The 22,196-nt window shown below is 35.7% G+C and overlaps 1 protein-coding gene across 15 annotated transcripts in view; it reads left to right on the forward strand.

The window, feature by feature from the left end:
• The window catches only part of Nrg4 (neuregulin 4), a 205,220-nt gene that overhangs the window by 141,034 nt on the left and 41,990 nt on the right, over positions 1 to 22,196 (forward strand). For all 15 annotated transcript variants that reach the window (XR_013155375.1, XM_076851185.2, XM_076851186.2 and 12 more), the window contains one exon: positions 21,781 to 21,930. Coding sequence is in view for 14 of the 15 variants with exons in the window: in XM_076851185.2 (XP_076707300.1) it covers positions 21,781 to 21,930 (150 nt within the window). In the remaining variant the exon portion in view is untranslated. The remainder of the gene's footprint in view (positions 1 to 21,780; positions 21,931 to 22,196) is intronic.

The raw sequence follows: 22,196 nt of genomic DNA on the forward strand, positions 1-22,196 counted from the left end.
TTGTTCAAGTTTACGTGAACATTAGCTAACACAACATAATATCACATATAAAACATGAATTAAAGAAAGGCTGAAAGCTTTTAACCTTTTGTAGAAAAGTAGTAATGTACTTTTGTGTTTTACAACAAAATCTTCACACAGATTAGGCTCTCATTAGCTTAAAAATACATTTAAATTGTATCTCAGCATAAAAAGTAACATAGAACTGTACATATCTTATTAATAACAAGTCCAGTTGTAGAACACAAATGATATAAATAAATCTTCAACATGTTTTTCTTTTAAGCCTAAAATTACCATACAACTTTAGAACACCAGCTTGATACAATGTTCTTTTGAAGCTTTTACCTTACAGACTTGTATACCTGGAAGATATGAACACATTAAAATTACCATAATTAACCTTGCAAAAAGCTGTGTGCTTATATAGAACTAAGGGGGAGATAGTAGGGCTTAGATGAATGGCAGGCAACCCGTTTATTGGTAAGTTCTTCCAGATATCAGCTCCGGAGCCCAGGAATTAGTCCTCATTGGGGCTAAGGTTCTCCGCCAGCAAGATTTGAGATTGGCGCTGGCGGGAGAGTTCACACGGGCAGGAACTTTTCACGCCACTACAGAGAAGAAGGAAGTAGGAAGAAGAAGTCCTTAGGCGCCATGTTGGCGTCACCAGCATGAAGAAAATCAGAGCGAATAAAAACAGAATGAAGATAAAAATTAAAGCAAAGGTCAATTTTTGGCAGAAGTTCCATGTTGGGGGACTGACAGAGAAGAGGTCAAGGGCCAAATAGAGACTTAAAAGGTCATAGAGACTTATGAATCCAGGATGGTAGATTAAGAGGTTCTCCGAACTTGTTGTCTCCCGCTGTCTGATGTCCGTTGTATTCCATCGTGCCTGGTAGTGAGCTTCAGCACTGAGTGAACTGTTCTCTTGAAGATGTTGGGGGTTCATCGGTCATCAGAGGCTGGTAGTGCCTAAGCAGAAGCTGGTTGAAAGTTTGATTAGAAACTTTCTGCAATTGGGTTTGAAGGAACTTCATTATGCAGAGCAAGAGAGCACAAGAAAAGTATTGAAAAATAACAGTTATTGTTTATCCATAGATGTATAATTTTTAATTTTTTTAAGATTACGTGCTCAAAAACTTACACATATAACCAACTTACACAAACCTTTTTTTAATTACTTAATCATATAGACTCTCTTCTCCAGAAACATATTTTTTTTCTAATAAATCCATATTTAGAACCTTTTAGTTTTTCTTTTTCATCTGTTAACCTCCTTCTGTTCACATTTTGAAACAATACTTGTAAATTTTATAGACATCAACATTTTATTAGGTTCTTTTTGAACACCTAGAAAAACTTATAAGCTTAATTTTAAAGACATCTTTTATTTTTATCTGTTTACCCAATTTAAATTGAACCATTTGGATCACGTGAATCAAGGATATTTGGATCCATTTTTTTTTTAATTTTTCATGAGCGCTCCTCATCTGTCAATTGTCATATCACTGCATGATATATGGACATACACACATACTGACATACAACACGTAACACAAGTGTGACACAACACAATAGTAAAGGCCTTGTAGCTTTCTCAGGTGAAATCTCATTGCAATGTTAAAAAAAATTTCAGTTGATCAAAAATAGAACTTATCAGAAAAACATTAACTTGTCTGTAGGATCAAAATGATGAGCTCAAAAAAAATACAGAATCTAAGAAAAAGCAAGAGTCCTAAAAAGATGACTGCCCAGTAATTAGTAAATACCATACAATTTACTTTTTGGTTTGGTCTAGTTTGAGTTCAGGTAAAAAGACACTTTTACTCTTTTTTTTTTTCCCCTTGGGCCTGAGATCTGTCTCCTGCTGAGTGCTGCAGGCTTCTTTTATTTGCATATCAGCTTAAGTCCTGGCTGAGGTCTGGAAAACTGGAAAGACTGGAATTCTGAGCAGAAACCTCATGCATAAGGCATTTTAACCATAAGTCATAATTTCCAGGTTTGGTTGTTGAAAATTATGATGCAAGTTTAGGATACAATTTACAAAATTTTATACCTTTATATTTTTTACACTAGAAAAACTTGCTCACACAAAACTGAAAATAGGATCTCTACCATCAGGAGAAATTTCTTTAGGATCATTAAGCCACTTTCTTTGTTCTGAAGTTCCTAAAGTAGTATTAAGTTTCATTAAATTACCTGAAAATTTTTAAAAAGAACCACACACCACCATGTATATCTAAAATTAAGCTTTAAAAATTTTAATAAACCAGGCCAATGTCCCAGTCCAACACTTTATTTTCCTGAATCTTACACACTGAGGGGAACAGATACCATATCATAATTTATTATTCTTGCCCAAGTTAATGCACTGGTATACCTAGTGAAATTTTCTCAGGCTACCCAGTTCAAAATTGAAACTCTTTAATTTTTTTTATCCTAAGTATTTAAGTTTTCTAGCATGAACTTATCTGAAATCAAACTAAACAATTGCTTAAACCCAACTTTTAACTGCAAGATAGTACAATGCTTTAAAAACCCATTCAGATACCAGATTCTTACAATAAAAAATTGTCTTCTAGATACACATTTAGCCAAGATCATCCCCAAGAAACAATCTATAATATCAACACATTACTGCATTCATTGTCCCCCCCCCCCTTTTTTTTTTTAAGTAGACAGAGGTGGAGTAATCCTTAAAGTGCAGGTAAGGAAGAGGGAGTTCCCCAGAGCAAAATGGCTCTGGCAGCTGCTAGGAGTCCCTTCCGACCTTTTACTTACAGGATTAGTTCCTCTGGTTTGGTTTGACCCCAGGCACCAGGCATTCTCTATATCTCCTAACTTTTTAGTAGTCAGCTCCCCAAAAAGTTCATCCTCTGCTTGCAGTTGTTCAGAGTGCTAGATTCCCCAAGAAAGCAGAGTGGGGACCCCTCTAAAGTCCCTTCGTGATCGCCAAAATTTATGACTGAAAGTTTGGTCCCCGTCCCCAAAGCCAATTAATGCCAATTTAATAATGAGGACAGGGCTTTGAGAAGAGTTTAAGCAATTTAGGTTAAAATTTAGCTAAAGTTATCTCCACACATCTAAGGCAGATTGGAATTTGGGACTCTGCATCGGTCCAAAGTAAAACAATGCCATCACGTTTAACACAGACACGGACAAATAGACACACAAAGACATAGATTTCCTTTTCAAATTGTCAAAAAATGAGAATGGGTGCTGGCCCCAAGCCAACTGGGGTCTTCCCTTCACAACCCCAAGATTTACAATCTTGTGACTCAGGGAGAATGGAGGTAAGAGGGGGAGGAACAGAAGGTTTGAGTGATAGGTTTGTGGGGGGGAAGGGGCCGGAGTGGGGGCAGGGATAAGGAAAGGCCTGAAAGACAATGTCTCTGACTTTGCAGATTAGAGGGAGATGGAAGGATCCTGCTGGGGGGCCATTCAACTCCGAGGGTAGGCCATTCTGGAGCGCAGAGAGTCTGCCAGGTCCAGCGTTTCACTGAAAAAGAAAGATTCTGGGCCCTTGAGCGGGATCAAGGGTCAGGGACAGAGGCGTGGAATGGCTTTGTCCCATACTGGGAGTTACTCAGGCAAAGACAGGGACAATACAAACGTGACACAGAGACAAGGACAAACAGTAAACATTTAACACGAGTTCAGAAGCAAAGATTAAAGACAGACAGCAAACTCAACCTGAGAAAAAGAATTGCCGGCAAGACCTGACGGGTTGGCAGCACAGTACCTGACGAGGGCACCTCCGTCCCTGTAAGGGCACTTCCGTCCCTTTACCAGATGAGGGCACTTCCGTCCCTCCCCGAGTCCTCCAAGGTGTCCCTTGGAGAACGTGGCCTGTGGCTTTAGGACACGTCTGTCCACCACCGCCAGGGGGAACTTACGCTCTCCGCTGGCAGCCACTCTGCCAACCCAAACCGAAAAACCGAACCTGAACAAAAAAGCTCTGAGCGATCGCAAAGAAAAAAAGAAAGGAAAAGAGGCGCCTTACTTACCCCCAGAGGAGTCTGTTGGGGTCTCCTTGTCCGGCGATGCACAGTTCCCGGCCAACGCACCAAATGTAAGGGCCCGGCAAACGTCGGAGGAAGAGACCACCAAGTGACCAACTCATGCAATAGCAAAAGGAGTTTATTGAGGATCCAATCCAACGCACTGGGGCTCCGTGCTCACTCAAGTAGGGAGAGCAGCCCAGAGCCCCGGGCAGGGGTCGAGCCGTGCTTAAGTACACGTTTTGGGGAGGGCCGGGACTTTGCATACATCACAGTCTCCTTTAACAAATCATCATACACCGTGGGAAAATCAAACAACAATTCTTAGACATGATTAGTTCATTCATTGGCGGGAACAGATTGGGTGGGGGTGATTGGTCACTCCTAAGTGGGGTACACATTCAAACTGATTGGTTTGGGGCCCTGAATGCCTACATGCCAGGCTACACAGGGTCCTAGGTTATTGAACAACCAGAGGGTCAGGAGGAATATTTACTGGGCAGTTCGGGTATTGTCCTAACAGCTACAGGAATTTCAGGTTTTGGGGGTAGCAGAGGAACTTAACAATACTTGGTCCTTTACTTTTTAACTCAGGCCTTACAGCTTAGAAACTTTACAATGCCCGGTCTTTTACACTTTAACTTTTACACTTTAACTTCAATTTCTTTTACCCTTACAGTTCATTTTCCCATTTATAGTATGGTTTTTTGTTTGTTTGTTTGTTTGTTTTTGTTTTTGTTTGGTGGTAAGTTTTTTGAGTTCTCCATATACTCTGGGTATTAATTCTCTGTCAGAAAAGTAGCTAGGAAGATTCCCTCCCATTCTGTAGGCTCTCTCTTCATACTCTTAATAGCTTCCTTTCCTGTGCAGAGCTTTTTAATTTGATGCCATCCCACTTTTTAATTCTTGGTATTAATGGTGCTTGGGATTGAACCCAGGGCCTCCTGTATGCTAAGCACATGCTATACCACTGAGTCACACCCCCAGCCAAACATATATCCTTTATACAACCTTGTAAAGTGGCAAAAATTAATATCTTCATTAACGTGACACAAGCCATAACCTTTACATTATAAACAAGGGAATAAACATAAAATTAACTTGACTATTAATGTTTAAATATTCTTACTTAAAAGGTAGCTATCTAATGATATCCATTAATTAATTCAATTCAATATCAGTCCAAAGATTTACCTTGGAAATTATCTACTATAAAATATAATTATGGGTTAAACAAAATATCAAAACTAATGATTTAGTTGAACACAGTTTTACATTTTTCTTAATTTTTAATAATATATGTAAAGTAATATTAATTTATTGATCAATAAACCTGTATAAGTTTAGGAAAAACAGACCTCAATAGAATAAAATGTATGTTTGTGTTATACTTTTTTCCCATGAATGTACATAATGGTGGGATTTATCATTACATATTCATATGTGCACATAATAGAACAATATAATTTGACCATTAGCATGCTCCAGTATTTCCCTGGGTCCCTTTCCTCATTCTACTTTTATCCCTTTGATTTTCATGAGACCCTGTCACCAACCTTCTTTTCCTTTTTCCTCTCTAGTTTCCACTTTGAGAGAAAACAAAAAGCTTGACTTTCCAAATTTAGCTTATTTTGCTGAACAGTGTCCTCAAGTTCCATCCATTCTCCTGCAAATCACATAACGCCATTCTTCTTTATGGCTGAATATAACTTCATTGTGTATATGTGTATATACACATATTTTCTTTATCCATTTATCCATTGACAGACACATAATTTGGTTCAATAGTTTAACTATTATGAATTGTACTGCTATAAACATGGGTATGCATGTATTCCTATACTATGCTGACTTTTAATTCTTTAGGATAAATACTGAGGAGTGGTATAGCTGGGGCATATATTGGAGCCATTCCTAGCCTTTGGAGGAATCTCCATATTCATTTCCATAGTGGTTGTTCTAATTTACAGTCTCACCAACAGTATAATATTCCTTTGTCCCACATCCTTTTTAGCATTTATTGTTATTTATTCTTTAAAGTTTTTTTTAATTGCAGATGGACACAATACCTTTATTTTATTTATTTTATTTTTATGTGGTGCTGAGGATCAAATATAGTGCCTCGCATGTGCTAGGCAAGTGCTCTACCACTGAGCTACAACCTCAGCCCTGTTATTTGTATTCTTGATGACTACCTTTCTAAATGGAATAAGATAAAATCTCAGTGTAGTTTCAATTTTCATTTCCCTAATTGCTAAAGATGTTGAATAATTTTTTCATACATTTGTTGGCCATTTGTATTTATTCTTTTGAGAAGTGTCTGTTTAGTTCATTTGCCCATTTCTTACTTGATCTTTTTTTTTTTTAATTTATTTTTTAGTTGTAGTTGGACACAACACCTTTATTTCACTTGTTTATTTTTGTATGTGGTGCTGAGGATCGAACCCAGGGTCTTGCATGTGCAAGGCAAGTGCTCTACTGCTGAGCCACAACCCCAGCCCCTTTACTTGATCTTTTTTGATGTAGAGATTTTTTAGTTCTTTATATATTCTGGATATTAATCCTGTGTCAGAAGTGTAGCTAGCAAAGATATTCTCCTATTTTGTAGGCTCTCTCTTCACATTCCTAATAGCTTCCTGTGCTCTGCAGAAGCTTTTTAATTTGATGCTGTCTCATTTATGAGCTCTTGGCATTATTTCCTAAGTTTTGGGGTACTACTGAGAAAGTTGTTGCCTGTGCATGTATACTGGACTGTTGACTGTTTTAGGAGTCGAATAGTTTCTGGTTTGATTCCCAGGCCTTAGATCTATTTGAGTTAAGTTTTCTGCAGGTAAGAGGTAAATATCTAGACCCATTCTCATATATATATATATATATATGGAAAACCAAATTTTCCCAGAACTATTTGTTAAAAAGACTGTCTTTTCTCCAGTGTATGTTTTGGGCACCTTTGACAAGGATCAGATGACTCTGTGTGAGTTTGTCTGTGTGAGTTTGTCTGTGTGTCTTCTATTCTGTACCATTGTTCTGTGTATCTGTTTTTATGCTAGTACCATGCTGTTTTTGTTACTATAGCTCTGTAGTATAATTTGAAATCAGGTATTGTAATGCCTCCAGCGTTGCTTCTTTGGGTTAGAATTGCTTTGGCTATTCTGAGTCTTTCATTCTTCCAAATGAATTTTAGGACTATTTTTTTTTTAGTTCTATAAAGAATGTCATTGGTATTTCAATGGGGATTGCACTGAATCTGTCTATTGCTTTTGGTAGTGTAACCATTTTAACAATATTATTTCTGCCTTTCCATGAACACAGGAGTCTTTCCATCTTCTTGTGTCTTCTTCAGTTTCTTTCATCAGTGGTCTAAAGTTTTTATTACAGAGGTTATTCACCCCCTTGGTTAGATTTATTCTTGGGGTTTTTGTTTGTCATTTTAGTGTTGAGCCTACTCTGAATGGGTTTGTTTTCCTGATTTCTTTCTTGGCAGATTAATCATTGGTGTATAGGAAAGCTATTTATTTTTGAATGTTAATTCTGAAACCTGCTATTGGCCAAATTTATTTATCAGCTACATAGATCTTCTAGTGAAGTTCTTTTGGGTCTCCTAGATATAGGATCATATCATCACAAACAAAGATAATTTGACTTCAGCTTTTCCTATCTATATCCCTTAATTTTTCTTCTTTTGCCTGATTGCTCAGGCTAGAGTTTCAAGAACAATATTGAATAGGCACTCTGTGAATGATCATTCTGACAGTGGACATCCTTGTCTTGTTACAGATTTTAAAGAAAATTATTTCAGTTTTTTTCTTCTCTCACCAAAGTGTTGACATTGGATTTGTCATATATAGCCTTTATGATGTGAGATAAGTCCTTTCTCTTCCTAGTTTCTTCATTTTTTTTATCATGAATGGATGTTAAATTTTTTCAAAGACTTTCTCTGTATCTATTGAGATGACTGTGATTTTTTACCTTAATTCTATTTATGTGGTAAATTACATTTATTTATTTGTATGTGTTAAACTACTCTTGCAACCCTGGGATAAAACCAACCTGGTCATGATGTATAATCTTCTTAATATGTTGTTGAATATGGTTTGCTAATATTAAGGATTTTTGCATCTAAGTTCATCAGGGATAATGGTCTATTGTTTTCATTCCTTGCTTTGTCCTTATCTGGTTTTAGCCCCAGGGAAATACTAGTTTTATAGAATGAATTTGGAAATATTCCATCTCTTTCTGTTTCACAGACTAATTTGCATTGGCATTAGTTTTTCCTTAAAGGTTGTTTGGAACCTTTCTGATTTTCTTATACAGGCATTTATAGTTATAAACTTTCCTCTTAGAACTGCCCTTATGGTCTCCCAGAGGGTCTCATATTTTGTATCACTATTCTTGCTGGATTCCAATTCCTTGTTTCTTCAGTCACCCATTCATCATTCAAAAGTTTATTGTTCAATCTCCATGTGTTTAGTTTCTGTAGGTTCTTTTGGTGTTGATTTTTAACTTCATACCATTATGATAAGATGCAAGGAATTTTTTGTATTTGCTAAGAGTTTCTTTGTGACCTAAAATATAATATATTTTGGAGAAAATTCCAGGAGCAACTGAGAAGGCAGTGTATTTGGCTATTGTTGGATGAAATAATTTATAGGCATCTGTTAAGTCCATTTGATTTGTAATATTTTTAGGTCTAAAGAGTCTTCACTAAGTTTATGTCTTGATGACCTATTTATTAGTGAGAGAGGTATATTGAAATCACACAATTATTTTTGTTCTGAGGTCCATCTGAGTCTTTAATTTAAATGGTATCTATTTTATGTATTTAAGTACATAAGCTTTTAAGGCATAAATTTACCTATCATTATTTTTTTGTGATTGCTGCTTTACTAGTATGAAGTGACTCTCTTTATCTCTTGATCAATTTTGGCTTGAGGTCTGCTTTGTCAGATGTGAGATAGCTACTTCTGCTTTTTGGGGGGCTCCATTTACTTGTGTATCAATTTCCATTCTTTCACTTTCAGCCTGTAGTTCTCTTTTCCTGAAAGGTGAGTCTCTTGCAAACAATATATAGTTGTATTCTGTTTTTAAATCCATTCTGCCAGCATATATCTTCTAATTGGAGAGTTGAGACCATTTACATTCAATGTGTTTATAGAAAGATGTTTATTAATTTCTACCATTTTGATTTAATTCTAATATTTAATTTGTCCTATTTCTCATTTGTTTAGCTACTCTTCAAGTGAGATTTCTCCATTTGTGAGCTCAAGGCTTGTTTTTTTTTTTTTAATTTCTTCAGTGTTTAGTATTATCCTAAGTATTTTCTGTAGTGCCAGCTTAGTAGTCATGAATTCTTTAAGTTTTTGCTTGTCTTGGTAGGTTTCATTTCCTGTTCCATCATGAAGGATAACTTTGTTGGATATAGCAATCTTATTTGACAGTCATTTTCTTTCAGGACTTAAAATCCCCTCCTGCATTTTAGAGTTTGTGCTAAGAAAATAGAAAAAAAAATGGCTTACTTCTAAATGTGAGGCTTATAAAATTCTATCCTTGTTCTGTATGTTAGACATTTTAATGTGTCATGAAGAGGTTCTTTTTGATTTTGTCTATTTGAGTTCTGAATACATCCTGCATCTGGATGTCCATTTCATTCTCAAGGTTTGGAAATTTTTCTCTTATTATTTTCCTAAAGAGGTTACCCATTTATTAGCCCACATCTTACAACCCTCTTCAATTTCATAGTTTCTTAAATTTGGTCACTTAAGTTTCAAAGTTCTTATATATTCTGATCATCGTTACTTCTTTTCTTTAATATTTTATGAATGTTTGGGACTTGCCACTTTGTCTTCCAGCTCTAAGATTCTCTCTTCAGCATAGTCTACTCTATTTTGGAGACATTCATCTGAACATTTTATTTGATTTTTTGTGTCTTTCATTTCCACATTCTTTTGTACTTTTTCAGTATCTCTATCTCCTTATTTTTTTTCTCATTCATATCCTGTACTGACTTCTTTAATTTATTCAGTTGTTTTGGTGTGTTCTCTTGGAATTCATTGGTAATTTTTATATTAATTCCTTTGAATTCTTTATCTGGTATTTCATCTACTTCAATATTTTTGGAGTCAGTTGCTGATGAATTATGAACTTCAAGAGGTGTCATAATACCTTGTGTTTTCATACTTCTTAGGTTCCTGTGTTGGGTTTTATGCATATGTTGGGATGGATTTCTCTTCCAATCTTAAGTGTGGGCCTTTTTAGGGCACAAAGTGTTCTAGAGTGGTTTAGATTGAGATCCCCTCATAGATACACGTGTTGTCTATCACCTTTGTGTTCATTCTGTTTTTGCTGTAGGAGTAGATGTCTATCAGTGGGACCTGAGCCCCCTCCCCTAATAGCTATTTCTCCTTGGGGCCTGGTTGTCTCTTCTTTGTATTCAAATATCACTGAAATTTGAGTGTGGTTAATTTGTGTATGGACCAAGGCATAGTATCTGTTGGCTGGGTTTAGTTGATCAGCAAAGTCTCTACCCTCTGCTAATCAATAGTGTCCTCATATATTCCAAGCATCTCACAGAAAAGGAGGAAACAAACAATAGCAATAACAGAAGCAAACAACGTATAGCATTAAAATAAATACCTGTTGCCTACTATGACATCTTCAGCACTAATTACCCCCCAAACAGGAATGGTGGAGTCAGCCATTGCTGAAAGCAAAAACAATAAATAGCCGTGAACTAGATCTGGCGTTAAACAATATGTGTCAACAATGCCATCCATAGTATTAATCACTGCAGCAACATGAATGGTGGTATGGGTAGGAGTTATATAAACTAAATAGTTCTAAAAGATGGTAAAAATACAGTTCATTAAGAGAAAAGAAAATGTGATGTGAAGGTAAGTCTGAATGAAAGAAGTCTAGAATGTTCAAAATGTGAAAAGAGAGAAAGCAGAAGAGATGTAGCAAGTGATAGCTATAAAGGAGGAGAAAATAATTTTAAAAAACAAAGTAATGAAAGAGAAAGAATGATAGAATTTTGGTTGTTAGAGGGAGAGGAAAAGAAAGAAAGAGAAACAAACAAAAACAAAACAAAAATGAACAAAAAATCCTAACCTGCAAAAGACAAGGAAAAATAGCAATCATTAAAAATGCCAAAATGAGAAAGAAACAAATATGTATGTGTGTGTGTGTGTGTGTGTGTGTGTGTGTATATATATATATATATCTCCAAATATGTACAGATATATATGCACATATATATATATATCCATAAACCAATCAGCACAGCAAGAACACCAAAGGGGGGATGATTCTTAATGAAAAATGAAAGAATTGTTTCTACTAAGTTGGTCAAAACTGTCGATGAGGTTGGATGGTCACTACCTACATCTGACTGTCCTCCTTTCCATTTCTTCTTGGGCTATGGAGAGAGAGAGAGAGAGAGAATATATGCATGAGAGAGAACAAATAAGTGAGGACTGAGGGGTTTTTTTTAAGTTGTAGTTGGACACAATATCTTTATTTATTTATTTTTATGTGGTGCTGAGGGTTGAACCCAGGCCTCGCACATGCTAGGTGAGTGCTCTACTGCTGAGCCTCAACCCCAGCCTTTGGGTTTTTTTTTAACACCTTTCTCTTTTGTGTTGCTCACCAAGCTGCTAGCTGGAGTGGTCTAAAGCTGAAACTGCCTAAAATAACTTACATCTTCCCTTCTGACCAGCAAAAGGTAGGATGGAATGGGAAGTACTGTAGACAGATCAGATCACTAGACTCCCAGGGTGGGGCGGCTACAGAGTTCTAATGAGGAGTTCTAATGGCAAGGGCTTAGTTCTGATCAGGCCTTAAGGACATTTTTAGTTGGTATCTGCTCTGGAGAGATTTTCCAGCCTACCTCTAAGGCCAGACAGATACCAGTCTCTGCTGGGAATCTCAATTTCAGAAACCTCCTGAGAATTCTACTTGTGGGGCAGGGAAGCCAACCCTTCAGAGGTCTTACACATTACAGTGCCCATGAACACAGCTTTCCCAGGCTTAATCCCTGAGGTTAATCATGCCTGCCTTTACAGTTTCCTGACCCTCCTCAGCTAGTTGTGTGGGTCACCAGACTCAAAGGGAAAGCACACCCCTCCATATCTCTGAATTCAATTCCCCTGGGTACAGTCTTCTTTGTGCCTGTTTCACTCATGTTCTACTACGTACACCCTAGACCACATGGTAGGAACTTGCCAGGGCAGTATGGCAATATTTGCTATAATTTCTCGGACTCCTGTAGAAGCAAGTTGTGTCATGACCTCCTTGAGATAGCTCCCCACTTCAGCCCTCTGCTTGCCAGTTGAGAAATACACAGCTCTTTTCAAATGAGTTTGCTATACAGCCTCTTGATCAGCTAAGCTCAGACTGCTTTTCTGATCTTCAGTATTTTTCTGTGCCAAGTTTGTCTATTGTCTTTCTCTCTGCTTGTTTATCCCTTCCTCTGTGGTGACCCAGTACCACTGCTCCTACTGTAACCAGGTTGGCTCAAGTGTACTCTTTCTTGTTTTTTTTTTTTCTTTTTATCATTCTTGTTCTTTGTTCAATGCACCCACATGTCTGGTCTCTAAGAGACTCTGACTGTCTAATATTGAATTTCAGTGAAGACTCTTTCACCCACTTTGCTTGACTCCCAAGTCATGGAACAACTGGAAATACAGCCTTCTCTAATCTGCCATTTTGAATCTGTAATACATAAATGTACTGTTGTTAACCCAGGAAAAAGATACAGCTGTTTTTATTAAACCAAAACTATTAAGTTAATCTTGTTTGTGAAAGATTTGCTCTTATTAATATGAACTGGATTCTCAAAATATGTCTTAGTTTTAGTGAGAGGGATTTTATTTAAGCTCAGCATATTTCAAGCATTAGAATTTCAGTTTCCTTTTTCTGGGAATTTTCGGAATATTCAGTTATATAAGAGCTTATTTATCCCTATGTCAGTTAGAATAGTACTCCTTTAATTTGAGAGGCTCCATACTGTCATTTATTAATATTCCCTATAGATACTTCATCCTCACATAAAGAGAGGTAAGAGCCTTTCTGAATTTTAGTCATACAGAGACAGAGCCTATCATTTCAGCTGTACATATTTGGCACAAGTCAAGAGTAAGCACAGAGTCACAAAACTCACTGGTCCACATGTCAAAGAGATGCTCTCCTTTCCAGTGAGCATAACATTTTTAATCAATTTGAACTAAAAAAAAAGAAAGAAAGAAAAGAAAAAAAGACAAATAGAGAAATAATTCTTTTCCAAGCCTGACAAATCAGATTCTCTTATCCAACACGCACGCACACACACACACACACATATATATCATCATCTACCTACTATAATCTTTAGATAATCATACTGTGAAACCAAAGCCCTTATCATTGCTCTTACTAATGGGAAATAATCTATGTGCCATAAATGAACAACAACAACAAAAAGACATAAAATTAATAGAGAGGGAAAAAAAATCTAATGAAACAGAGAACCAACAGATTTAAAGTTCTGCTTTGGATTCACCTCTGAGAACCACAAAAAGACAAGCTAGAGTATAAACTGCTCAGGAGGAAGACTTCTCTTGGAATTCCATTTATCTGGCTCTGCCAGGTGAATCCATGGGCATCCCAATGGATTTAAAACTGATATTTTTTAAAAAAAAATTTTAAAAATCATGATTTTCATATACATTGTAATGCGTGGGCTATTCCATTTACATAGATAAACAAGTTTGCATCTTTCCACAATGTCAGGATTTATTGAACATCAATAAATTCACAAGCTACATCAGTTTCATCAGTTTTAGTTCACTAAGTACTCCTGATTTTACTTGGTAGTCATGACTGTGGCAATTCAAGTTCTTTATTCCATTCCAATCTTAATTACTAATATCTATAACATGCAAATCACTCATCACAGTTCATGCAGTGGTAAAAGGTTACAAAGAGGCTGAAAAAGAGTTAGGGTGGCCACAGAATATGAAGAGGTAATACAAAGAACAAATACAAATACAAAGAACCACTGCAGATGATCAGAAAAGGAGTTAGTAAAGACAGCCATGAAGCTAGCTGTCAAGGTGAAAGGGTCTTGATAAGTCCTTAAATCCATCTGCCCCTGATTTAATTTGATAAGGTAGTAATTTTTTATAAGCATGAATAAATTATCAGTATGTGCCTTATAATTGTTCTTTAGAGCTGGTGGTGGTTCTTCTGTGTGTCCAACATGTGATGGTTTTCTACTTGCACAAACAAGATGCTGGTTCATTTTGCCTTAGCACTTGTACTGCAACTTAGGGCAGGGCACAGCCTGCTCTCTTCAGATATAAAAGGAAGATGTATCAAAATGTATTCAACTGATTAATAAGGAATAGATTATTTAATGAGGAAACCAATAGATGTCAAAATTGACCCAGAAGAGAATTTACTAACACAAACATATGTAAGTTATCAGACATGTTGAAATGAATTTATAAACCGGTATGAAACTGATCAATACTCACAGGGCAGTTTTTTGTCTTACACTAAATAAAATGTATTTGTATTACTATAAGTTGTCTACAATTTACTGAGTTGTAAGATAAAGACAATGAAAAGTGCAGCCATATAGTATCAGATAACCCCAAAAGGTACATTTGACAAAAAACCTGGTAGTCTTTTTGCTGTTGTTGTTGTCTACTTCAAATAGAACAACCCAGGTAGCAGCCCTTTCAGTCCTTGGCTTTTTGGCAAAATTAGACACAAGTCAAACAGCCTTCCGTCTACAACTTAGTAGTCTCTTAGAGTAAAAGTGGGGGAAGGGTTTGTGTTCACCTATGCCTGCACTACTAGCTGGTGAGGCCTTGACTTGTGGCCTCACTTTCCTCCGGGCATCTTATGACCTATCCTGGAATCACCTAGAAATAAGCATTGCAGGGTGGAGGTAGGACTTTGTGATGAGTTTAAATCAGCAAAGCATGATCTGTGGAAGAGTTACCCAGAGTGACTATTAGTAAGCTCTGGTTTCACCAGAACCCTCCCAAGTGGTATTTGCTCACATGGCCAGAAGTTCAGATCAGAGAGGGGCTTTGCTGCCTTGGCAGAGATTAAAGTCTGTGCTATCTACCACAGTAGCAGTCTCATTGTTAGTTAGAAATCATCACTTGTCAGGTGGTAAAATAAGGACAGATCTATTTAAGAGATGCAATATAGAAGTAAAAACATATCATCTCTGAAAGGCTAGTTACAGGAAGCTAAAATGATTACAGCTAAGAATCACTTATAATTGGAAAATGCAAGAAATCCATTGTGCTTAAATACTACTGCATTTGATATGTTGCCTCACTGAATTATATGTTGTATTTTTGGCTATCAGTAGTGTCTATCGCTATATGTTTTATTAAACTTGGTTTCCAAAAGGAATATTAGTATCTTGAATCATTTTATTAACCATAAAAAAATGTTATATTTTTCTTAAGGTTAGTTGGTTATGGCATTTTTTTCAAAGATAAGACTTTAGCTTTTGCATCTCTAAATTTAGTAGAAGGTTATAGTTCAAAGAAAAAGTTCAAAATGCCTCTGTGATTAATTAGAGCAAAATCCTTTTTACTTTGACTTTTGGCATTGTGCCATGTGCTTTATCAAACATCAGGAATTATCTTGATCTTTAGAACACCTTTATGGAACGGAAATAACAGCCTCAAAGCTGATAATAGAAGAACAGATGCAAATGAATAAAACAGCTGTTCTATTTAGCTATGCATTATAATGCTTTTCATTTTAGTAACCCTCTGATTAAAGTTCTCAGTAGAAACAACTGATATCTATCTTGACCTCACCATATTTAGAACAAAACTTAATAGGATGAATCTCCTTGACACCTCATATTTTGCAACATCATTGTACTTCTCACACAGGGCGGGATATGGTTATACAACAATGGAAACGTATCTGCTTTCTCAGGACGACTTCTCTTCTACTTGAGTTTTTCTCACTGATTTGTGTCACTTGTTCAAGAGTTAAAAATTACCCTTCAGAACCAACTTGGCTTATCTCATGCTGTTGAAGCTGAGGGCCAATGAAAAGCAAGGTATATCTTGCTTTAAATTTCTTCATTTTCTTCTTATTGTTGCATAATGAAGTTATATCAAATTATGTGTTTTTTCTGAGGTTTTTATGTTTTGTTCACTCTCTTTATCATCCACTATCTCATTTGGAAGACAGCTAAAAATATTCCTTTATCTTAGCAATAAGATTTCATTTGCTACACAGGAATACCATGCAGAGTGACAACTGTGACTTCTGCCCAGCTCTAATACTTAACTTCTTTTGTCAGGAAGTGAACTGATGCTGGCTTCTCTTTGTCTTATTCCAAGTTGGGGCATGACATTTCCCCTGCATTAGAAGGTTGTTGAGTCCTGAAGCCTGGGAAGGTAAGATGCCAGCACGAATACATTTAGAACTGTGGTTTAATTGTGTAAGACTTTCCAGCTGTTCCTGGTTTACAGTCTTGAGCCCTCAAGTTTTACCAAACATGAACGGGGAAAATCTCTACAGTTGGAAGGCCCACTTACATATTATTCATAATATTTAAGTATGACTTTACATTTATTGAAAATACTACTTAAAGGGAAAACTAGTATATACCAATTTTATGTATAAATACTTTGTATATGTATAAATACTTTGTAAATATATATTTTTACCAAGAATCATAATAGGTTATTTAAAAACATATATATGTGACTTGATAGTTTTAATTTTTTCTTTTTATCATTTTTTAAATAAAATTTTTTAAAGAATAGTTTTAGATTTTTCTCCCTGATCATTTTTTTGAGGTAGACAAAATAGGAAGAACAGAGACTTGATTAATTGTTTTGTTAATATAGAGAAACAAGACCACATTAAGAAACTAACAAATCACAAAATTTTATCTCATTGCTCTGGTTAACCCAGCCAGTAGTATTCCAGGTGTTTCTCTAAGAAAGTATCCATTGGAGAAGACTGGCCAATGCAAACTCCATAATGAAAATCATATTTTTATCCTGCTGTAGTTGACTCTCATCATTTTCTTGATATGCTTCCTTTACTTCCTGTTCTTTAGCTAGTTTCAGTAAATAAAATACTTCACATTTTCACAGTAATTTACTTAATCTAAAAACTTACAGTCCTTCACATTAAAACTATAAATAATACCCTGACTAATGACAAATATGGATTATTCTCTGTGCAGTCTATTTTATCATTTATATTCAGATATAATCTATAATCTATTTAGGCATATGAATTAGCTGGGTAATAGTCAATCTTGAAGGAGTCTAGGATTTTGCTTTTTAATCAGGCTTATATTAGACTCATAATTATCTAGAGATACAACAAAATTTTTGCAAGATTGAATATTAGTCAAGTTATCTATAGACATTATTAAGAATATAATAAATGCTTAATAAGGTTACATTTAGGGAACTAGTTAATAAAAGAGGCAAAGGTTGTGATCCAGTCTTCCCTGAGTTTTTGGCATGTCAAATCTGGTAGGAGTTTCATAGGATTTTGGCTATATATGTTATCATATGGCCTTGAATGAACTATTTATTAAAGGGATCCAAACCCATGTTGCCAGTTTATTTTCTTAAACACTTCTAGTAGTTTTCTTTTTCTTTTTGTTTTGGTTTTTCATTTTTCACATGTTACAGATTGAACTTTGATTGCCACACAAAGTATTGGTTAACTAGAAGTCACCTTTTGCATATGCCAGTATTTGAATTTTTCTTTCTAGGATAGCTGGAAGTGAGGTGGCACTGACATTGAATCTTTCTTTGGCTTGTGAATTCTTTTATTATTATTTTATAATTGTTTCTTGTTTCTGAGAAATACTTAATACTACTAACAGAACATTTATCGATCACCATGCTCTTACCCTTTTCTAGCTGTAATTTTTCTTAGTCATTTTATTCCCTACAGATCAACATTAAGTAAACACGGCCTTTGCAAAGTGACTACTTTCATTTCAATTTCACTTGTATGATTCAGTATTCACAACCATTTTTGACATTATCTTATTTGATTCTGACAATAGCCCTTGAAATAGTTAAGGCAGGTGTTGCTCCTTTGATTTTGACTTTTGAGTAGCCCAAGATCATATATCCAACAAGCACCATAGTAGGGTCAGGAAACTAGTTTCCAGCTTACAGTCCAGTGTTTGTTCTTGAAACTAAATGGCATTCTGTTCACATGATTCAAAACCTGGTTCTTTTTACTCATGCTAAATGTCTCTAATGTGTTAACAATGTATCTTGAACACAGAAGAATCTGAAATACTTTGCAGTATACTCAACATAGCTACAATATTTAGGGTCAGATTGTTGGTGGTATAAGCTGAATTCTGAGTTTTGGAGCTGCTCATCCTACTGAGCATTTGTATACATTCCAGCATTAATCTTAGGTGCCAGGAAATGGACATGATCCCTTAGTCCTTGGTATTTACCTCATTAGGTAGCACAACTCTTTACTACTTGGAAATCTATGCAGTAATGAGGCATATAAGTAATTTAACAAGAGAGTTATTCACATAAAGACAAAAGCTACTTAGTTTTGCGTAAATGCGGGTACAAAACTCAACCTTTCTGTGTTTTTCTCGGCTGGTACAAGAAGTTCTCTGTCTGTACTTCATTAAACCTGTTTACCTATAAAAGAGTTGTTTGAAATTCTATATTTGTATTGTAACTGGGTCATAACATTTTTATAAAAGAGCTAGAAGTTTAAAAGTGGACTCCTTGTGCACAATCATTGGTAGGCAGTATTTATTTTTTTATATAATAAATACCTAAAATTGTAAAATTCATTTTTAGGTTAGCCAATTCTACTTCTTAGATAAGAGTATAATGTTTAAATGTGACTTTGCCTTTCTCTAAATTCTGATGACTCATTAAACAATAACAAAACTTTTTTCTTGAATTTAAGTTAACCATCAGGATTTCTTTTCCTGCAAGTGCATGTGTTTGCTTTGCCCCTACAGTGAGACAGAGAAACCCCTCTTGTTGACTGGTTTCCCTCCTATGCCTTTTCCTATTTCCTTACACCCTGATCTGACCTCTAGGCTTATGTGTACACCATTCTCCTGACTCCTTCCAACTCAGAGCATGGTCCAGATGAAAGATTTATGTTAGTTACATCAGCTAGTTTGTCTTTTTTTTTCCCCCTTAAAGTCTAATCTTATCTGAATTTGAACAGCCTTAAGAAATCCAAGTAATACGTTTATAGTTTTTTTTTTAAAATAAATATTTCTTATCAAAAGAAATTATACTGCTTCATTTCAGGATTTATTTATTTAAGGCTTCAGTTAATTTTTCTAGAATATAAATTGAACGCCATTTAAAACATTATTTCAAAAATTGAGAACTTTTTTTTTTAGTTATGATAGGATTTTCTTTCAGTGGTTAAAACTTAAAAGAAAAAAAAATTAGAAGGCATGAATAATTGGTACTTGCTCAATTCTTTGTTTTGTTCTTGTGGTACTAGGAGTTGAGCCCAGGGCACGCTACCACTGATATACATCCCCATACCTTTTTATTTCTTATTTTGAGACAGGGTCTCACTGTTGCTGAGGCTGTTCTCAAACTTGAAATTCTCCCTCCTCAGCCTCCTGAGTCACTGGGATTATACTACCATGCCCAGACTACTGAATTCTGTTTAAAAACAAAAATAATTAAATTGTGGAAGAGTTTTTAGTTTATGTTTTGGTTACTCAGGAGACACTTTCAGGAGACACTTTCCTCTGCTTATCTGTGACAGGGTGTGTGCTGACTGTGACTCTGTGTGTGTGTGTGTGTGTGTGTGTGTGTGTGTGTTCCCCTTTTGGGAAATGGGAGGTGGAGTTAGAGGAGAAAGAAATTTTTTCACTTTATCTTTTTTCTCCTAGTGCTTGTTTAACTGACCTTACCTGTGGAAAAATTAGCATATATAGACTTTAAGTATTTGTGATTTTACCCCAGAATATTTCCACTTGGCATTTCAGTCTGCCCCCCAGGTCTCATCCTTACTTTTCCTTGTTTACCTCCTCAACCTGATCTTCATAGTAGTTTGAGAGAATATGGATGCTGCCTTACCTAACCCAACTCCGGCAGTGGGAGCTCCCACAGTAACACTGCTGCCTCACACGGGCCCGGCCGGAGGCTCATGTGGAACCTTTCCTCTGCTCAGCTGGCTAAAGTCGATCCTGTGTGCTATATACCTCAACATCCTTTCTTTTTATTTATATGTAGACTACTTTATTAGTCTATCATATTGGTTGTCAAAGCTACTGATTAGTTTGTGTGTAACTTTCAAGACCTGTGTCTTTATTAGTCTAGAGAAATGACAGTAAATTTCTAAATATCTACCTAAGCTGAAAAGAGGTAAGGAGGAGAATTAACTTAATACTTTCTGGTTTTGGTAAAACCAGCTTAAAATATATCACCCTTTTTTTAAAAAACACAGAATTAGTGCTAAATTTAGTTTACTGCAGATTTACTCCATGACTTCTTGGGTTGCTTTATAAATAAAAATTAATTATATTAAGATACTATATCTTAAATGCAACTGCAAAATAATAAAATTAATCTAATGTTATGTCATTCTTGTTAATTTATATCAATCTTTGTGTTTTATAATCCTTTGAACACATTAACAGGGAGAAAGGAACTTGTTAATACCAAAGATTATCATTCTTTGTCATATAGTATTATTTCTTTTGTTTTTGTGATGCTGGAGATCAAACCCAGGGCCTTGCACATGCCAAGCAAGTGCTCCACTACTGAGCTACACCTCCAGTCTTGTCATAGGCCTAGAGAGCTAAGGGTAATTTGCTTTAAAATATTATAGTTGGCTCATGAGAATATTAAAAAGTATTCTAACAAAGACAACTAGTAATGTAGGGAGTAGAGCTACACTATAAAGTCACAATATTGAAGCAATGTGGTAGAAGTCAAGATTAGATGTACAGATAATTGAAGAATAGAAATACTATTATTTACACAAATTTGACGTGTTCAAGTAGGCATTGTTAAACAGTGGGTAAGGTATTGAATATTTAATAATGAGGTTGAGATAACAAATTAGTAATTTTGAGGAAAAAAAAATGTATTTAGAGCTAAACCTGTACCCAAATGCAACAAAATTAATTTTAGATGAATTTGAGTTATGTACAAACAATCACATCATTGAAAATCTAGAGGATAAGTCAGGTGTCATCTTGCTGGCATCACGACTCACAGCTTCTTGGGAGGCTGAGACAGGAGGATCACATGAGCCTGGAAGTTTGAGACCAGCCTGGGTAACCTAGCGAGACCCTATCTCAAAAGAAAATCTAGGGGCTGGAATTATGGTTCAGTGGTAGAGCACTTGCCTAGCATGTGTGAGGCACTGGGTTTGATTCTCAGCACCATATATAAATAAATAAATAAATAAATAAAGGTTAATCAACAACTAAAAAAAAATTAAATAGAAGTCTGAATATAATTTCTTTGTAGTTTCTTAGCCATTAGAAAAATGGAAAAAGAAGACAGCAAACATTGGTCTAGAAGCCCTTCCGCTTCTTACCACCCTTAAGTGGGATGCACCCTTATAGAATCTGCCCCTATCTTGTAAGAAATCTAATTTGTTTCATTTAACTGTATCCCTTGAGCATCACAGGGCATGTCTCTTCCACAGTTATAATCTGAAGATTAGTCTCCTTCCTTCATACAAGCTACCTTTTGCTTCCAGATTAACTAATGGAGCAGAGATGCATTCTTTATCTGATATTTTACCCCTATAGGTGCGTTGAAAATTACACAGGAGCTCGTTGTGAAGAAGTTTTTCTTCCAAGTTCAAGCATCCAAAGCAAAAGCAACCTGTTTGCAGCTTTCCTGGCATTGACCATTCTTCTGGTAACACTTACCATTGCAGCCCTCTACTTCCTTTGCAGGTAACCAAAATAGAAACATGCTCTTGAAAATAAAAGTAGCACATAAAGTAGTGATTCCACTAAATAATTAATATGCTTTCACTCTGGGAGGTTTAATGTTTAGAATTATTCCTCTAATGCAGCTTTTGTAATTAATTTAAAAGTAATTTTAAAGCATCTTATTACTAAGTAGTCTCAATTTGTCCTTTTTTACTACCATCATAATTTGGACTTTTTGGACTTTCTTAAACAACTAAGGTTTAAACTTACTAAGGTAAGACGTCACC

The sequence above is a fragment of the Callospermophilus lateralis genome, chromosome 3, assembly GCF_048772815.1.
Source record: "Callospermophilus lateralis isolate mCalLat2 chromosome 3, mCalLat2.hap1, whole genome shotgun sequence".
Taxonomy (NCBI): domain Eukaryota; kingdom Metazoa; phylum Chordata; class Mammalia; order Rodentia; family Sciuridae; genus Callospermophilus; species Callospermophilus lateralis.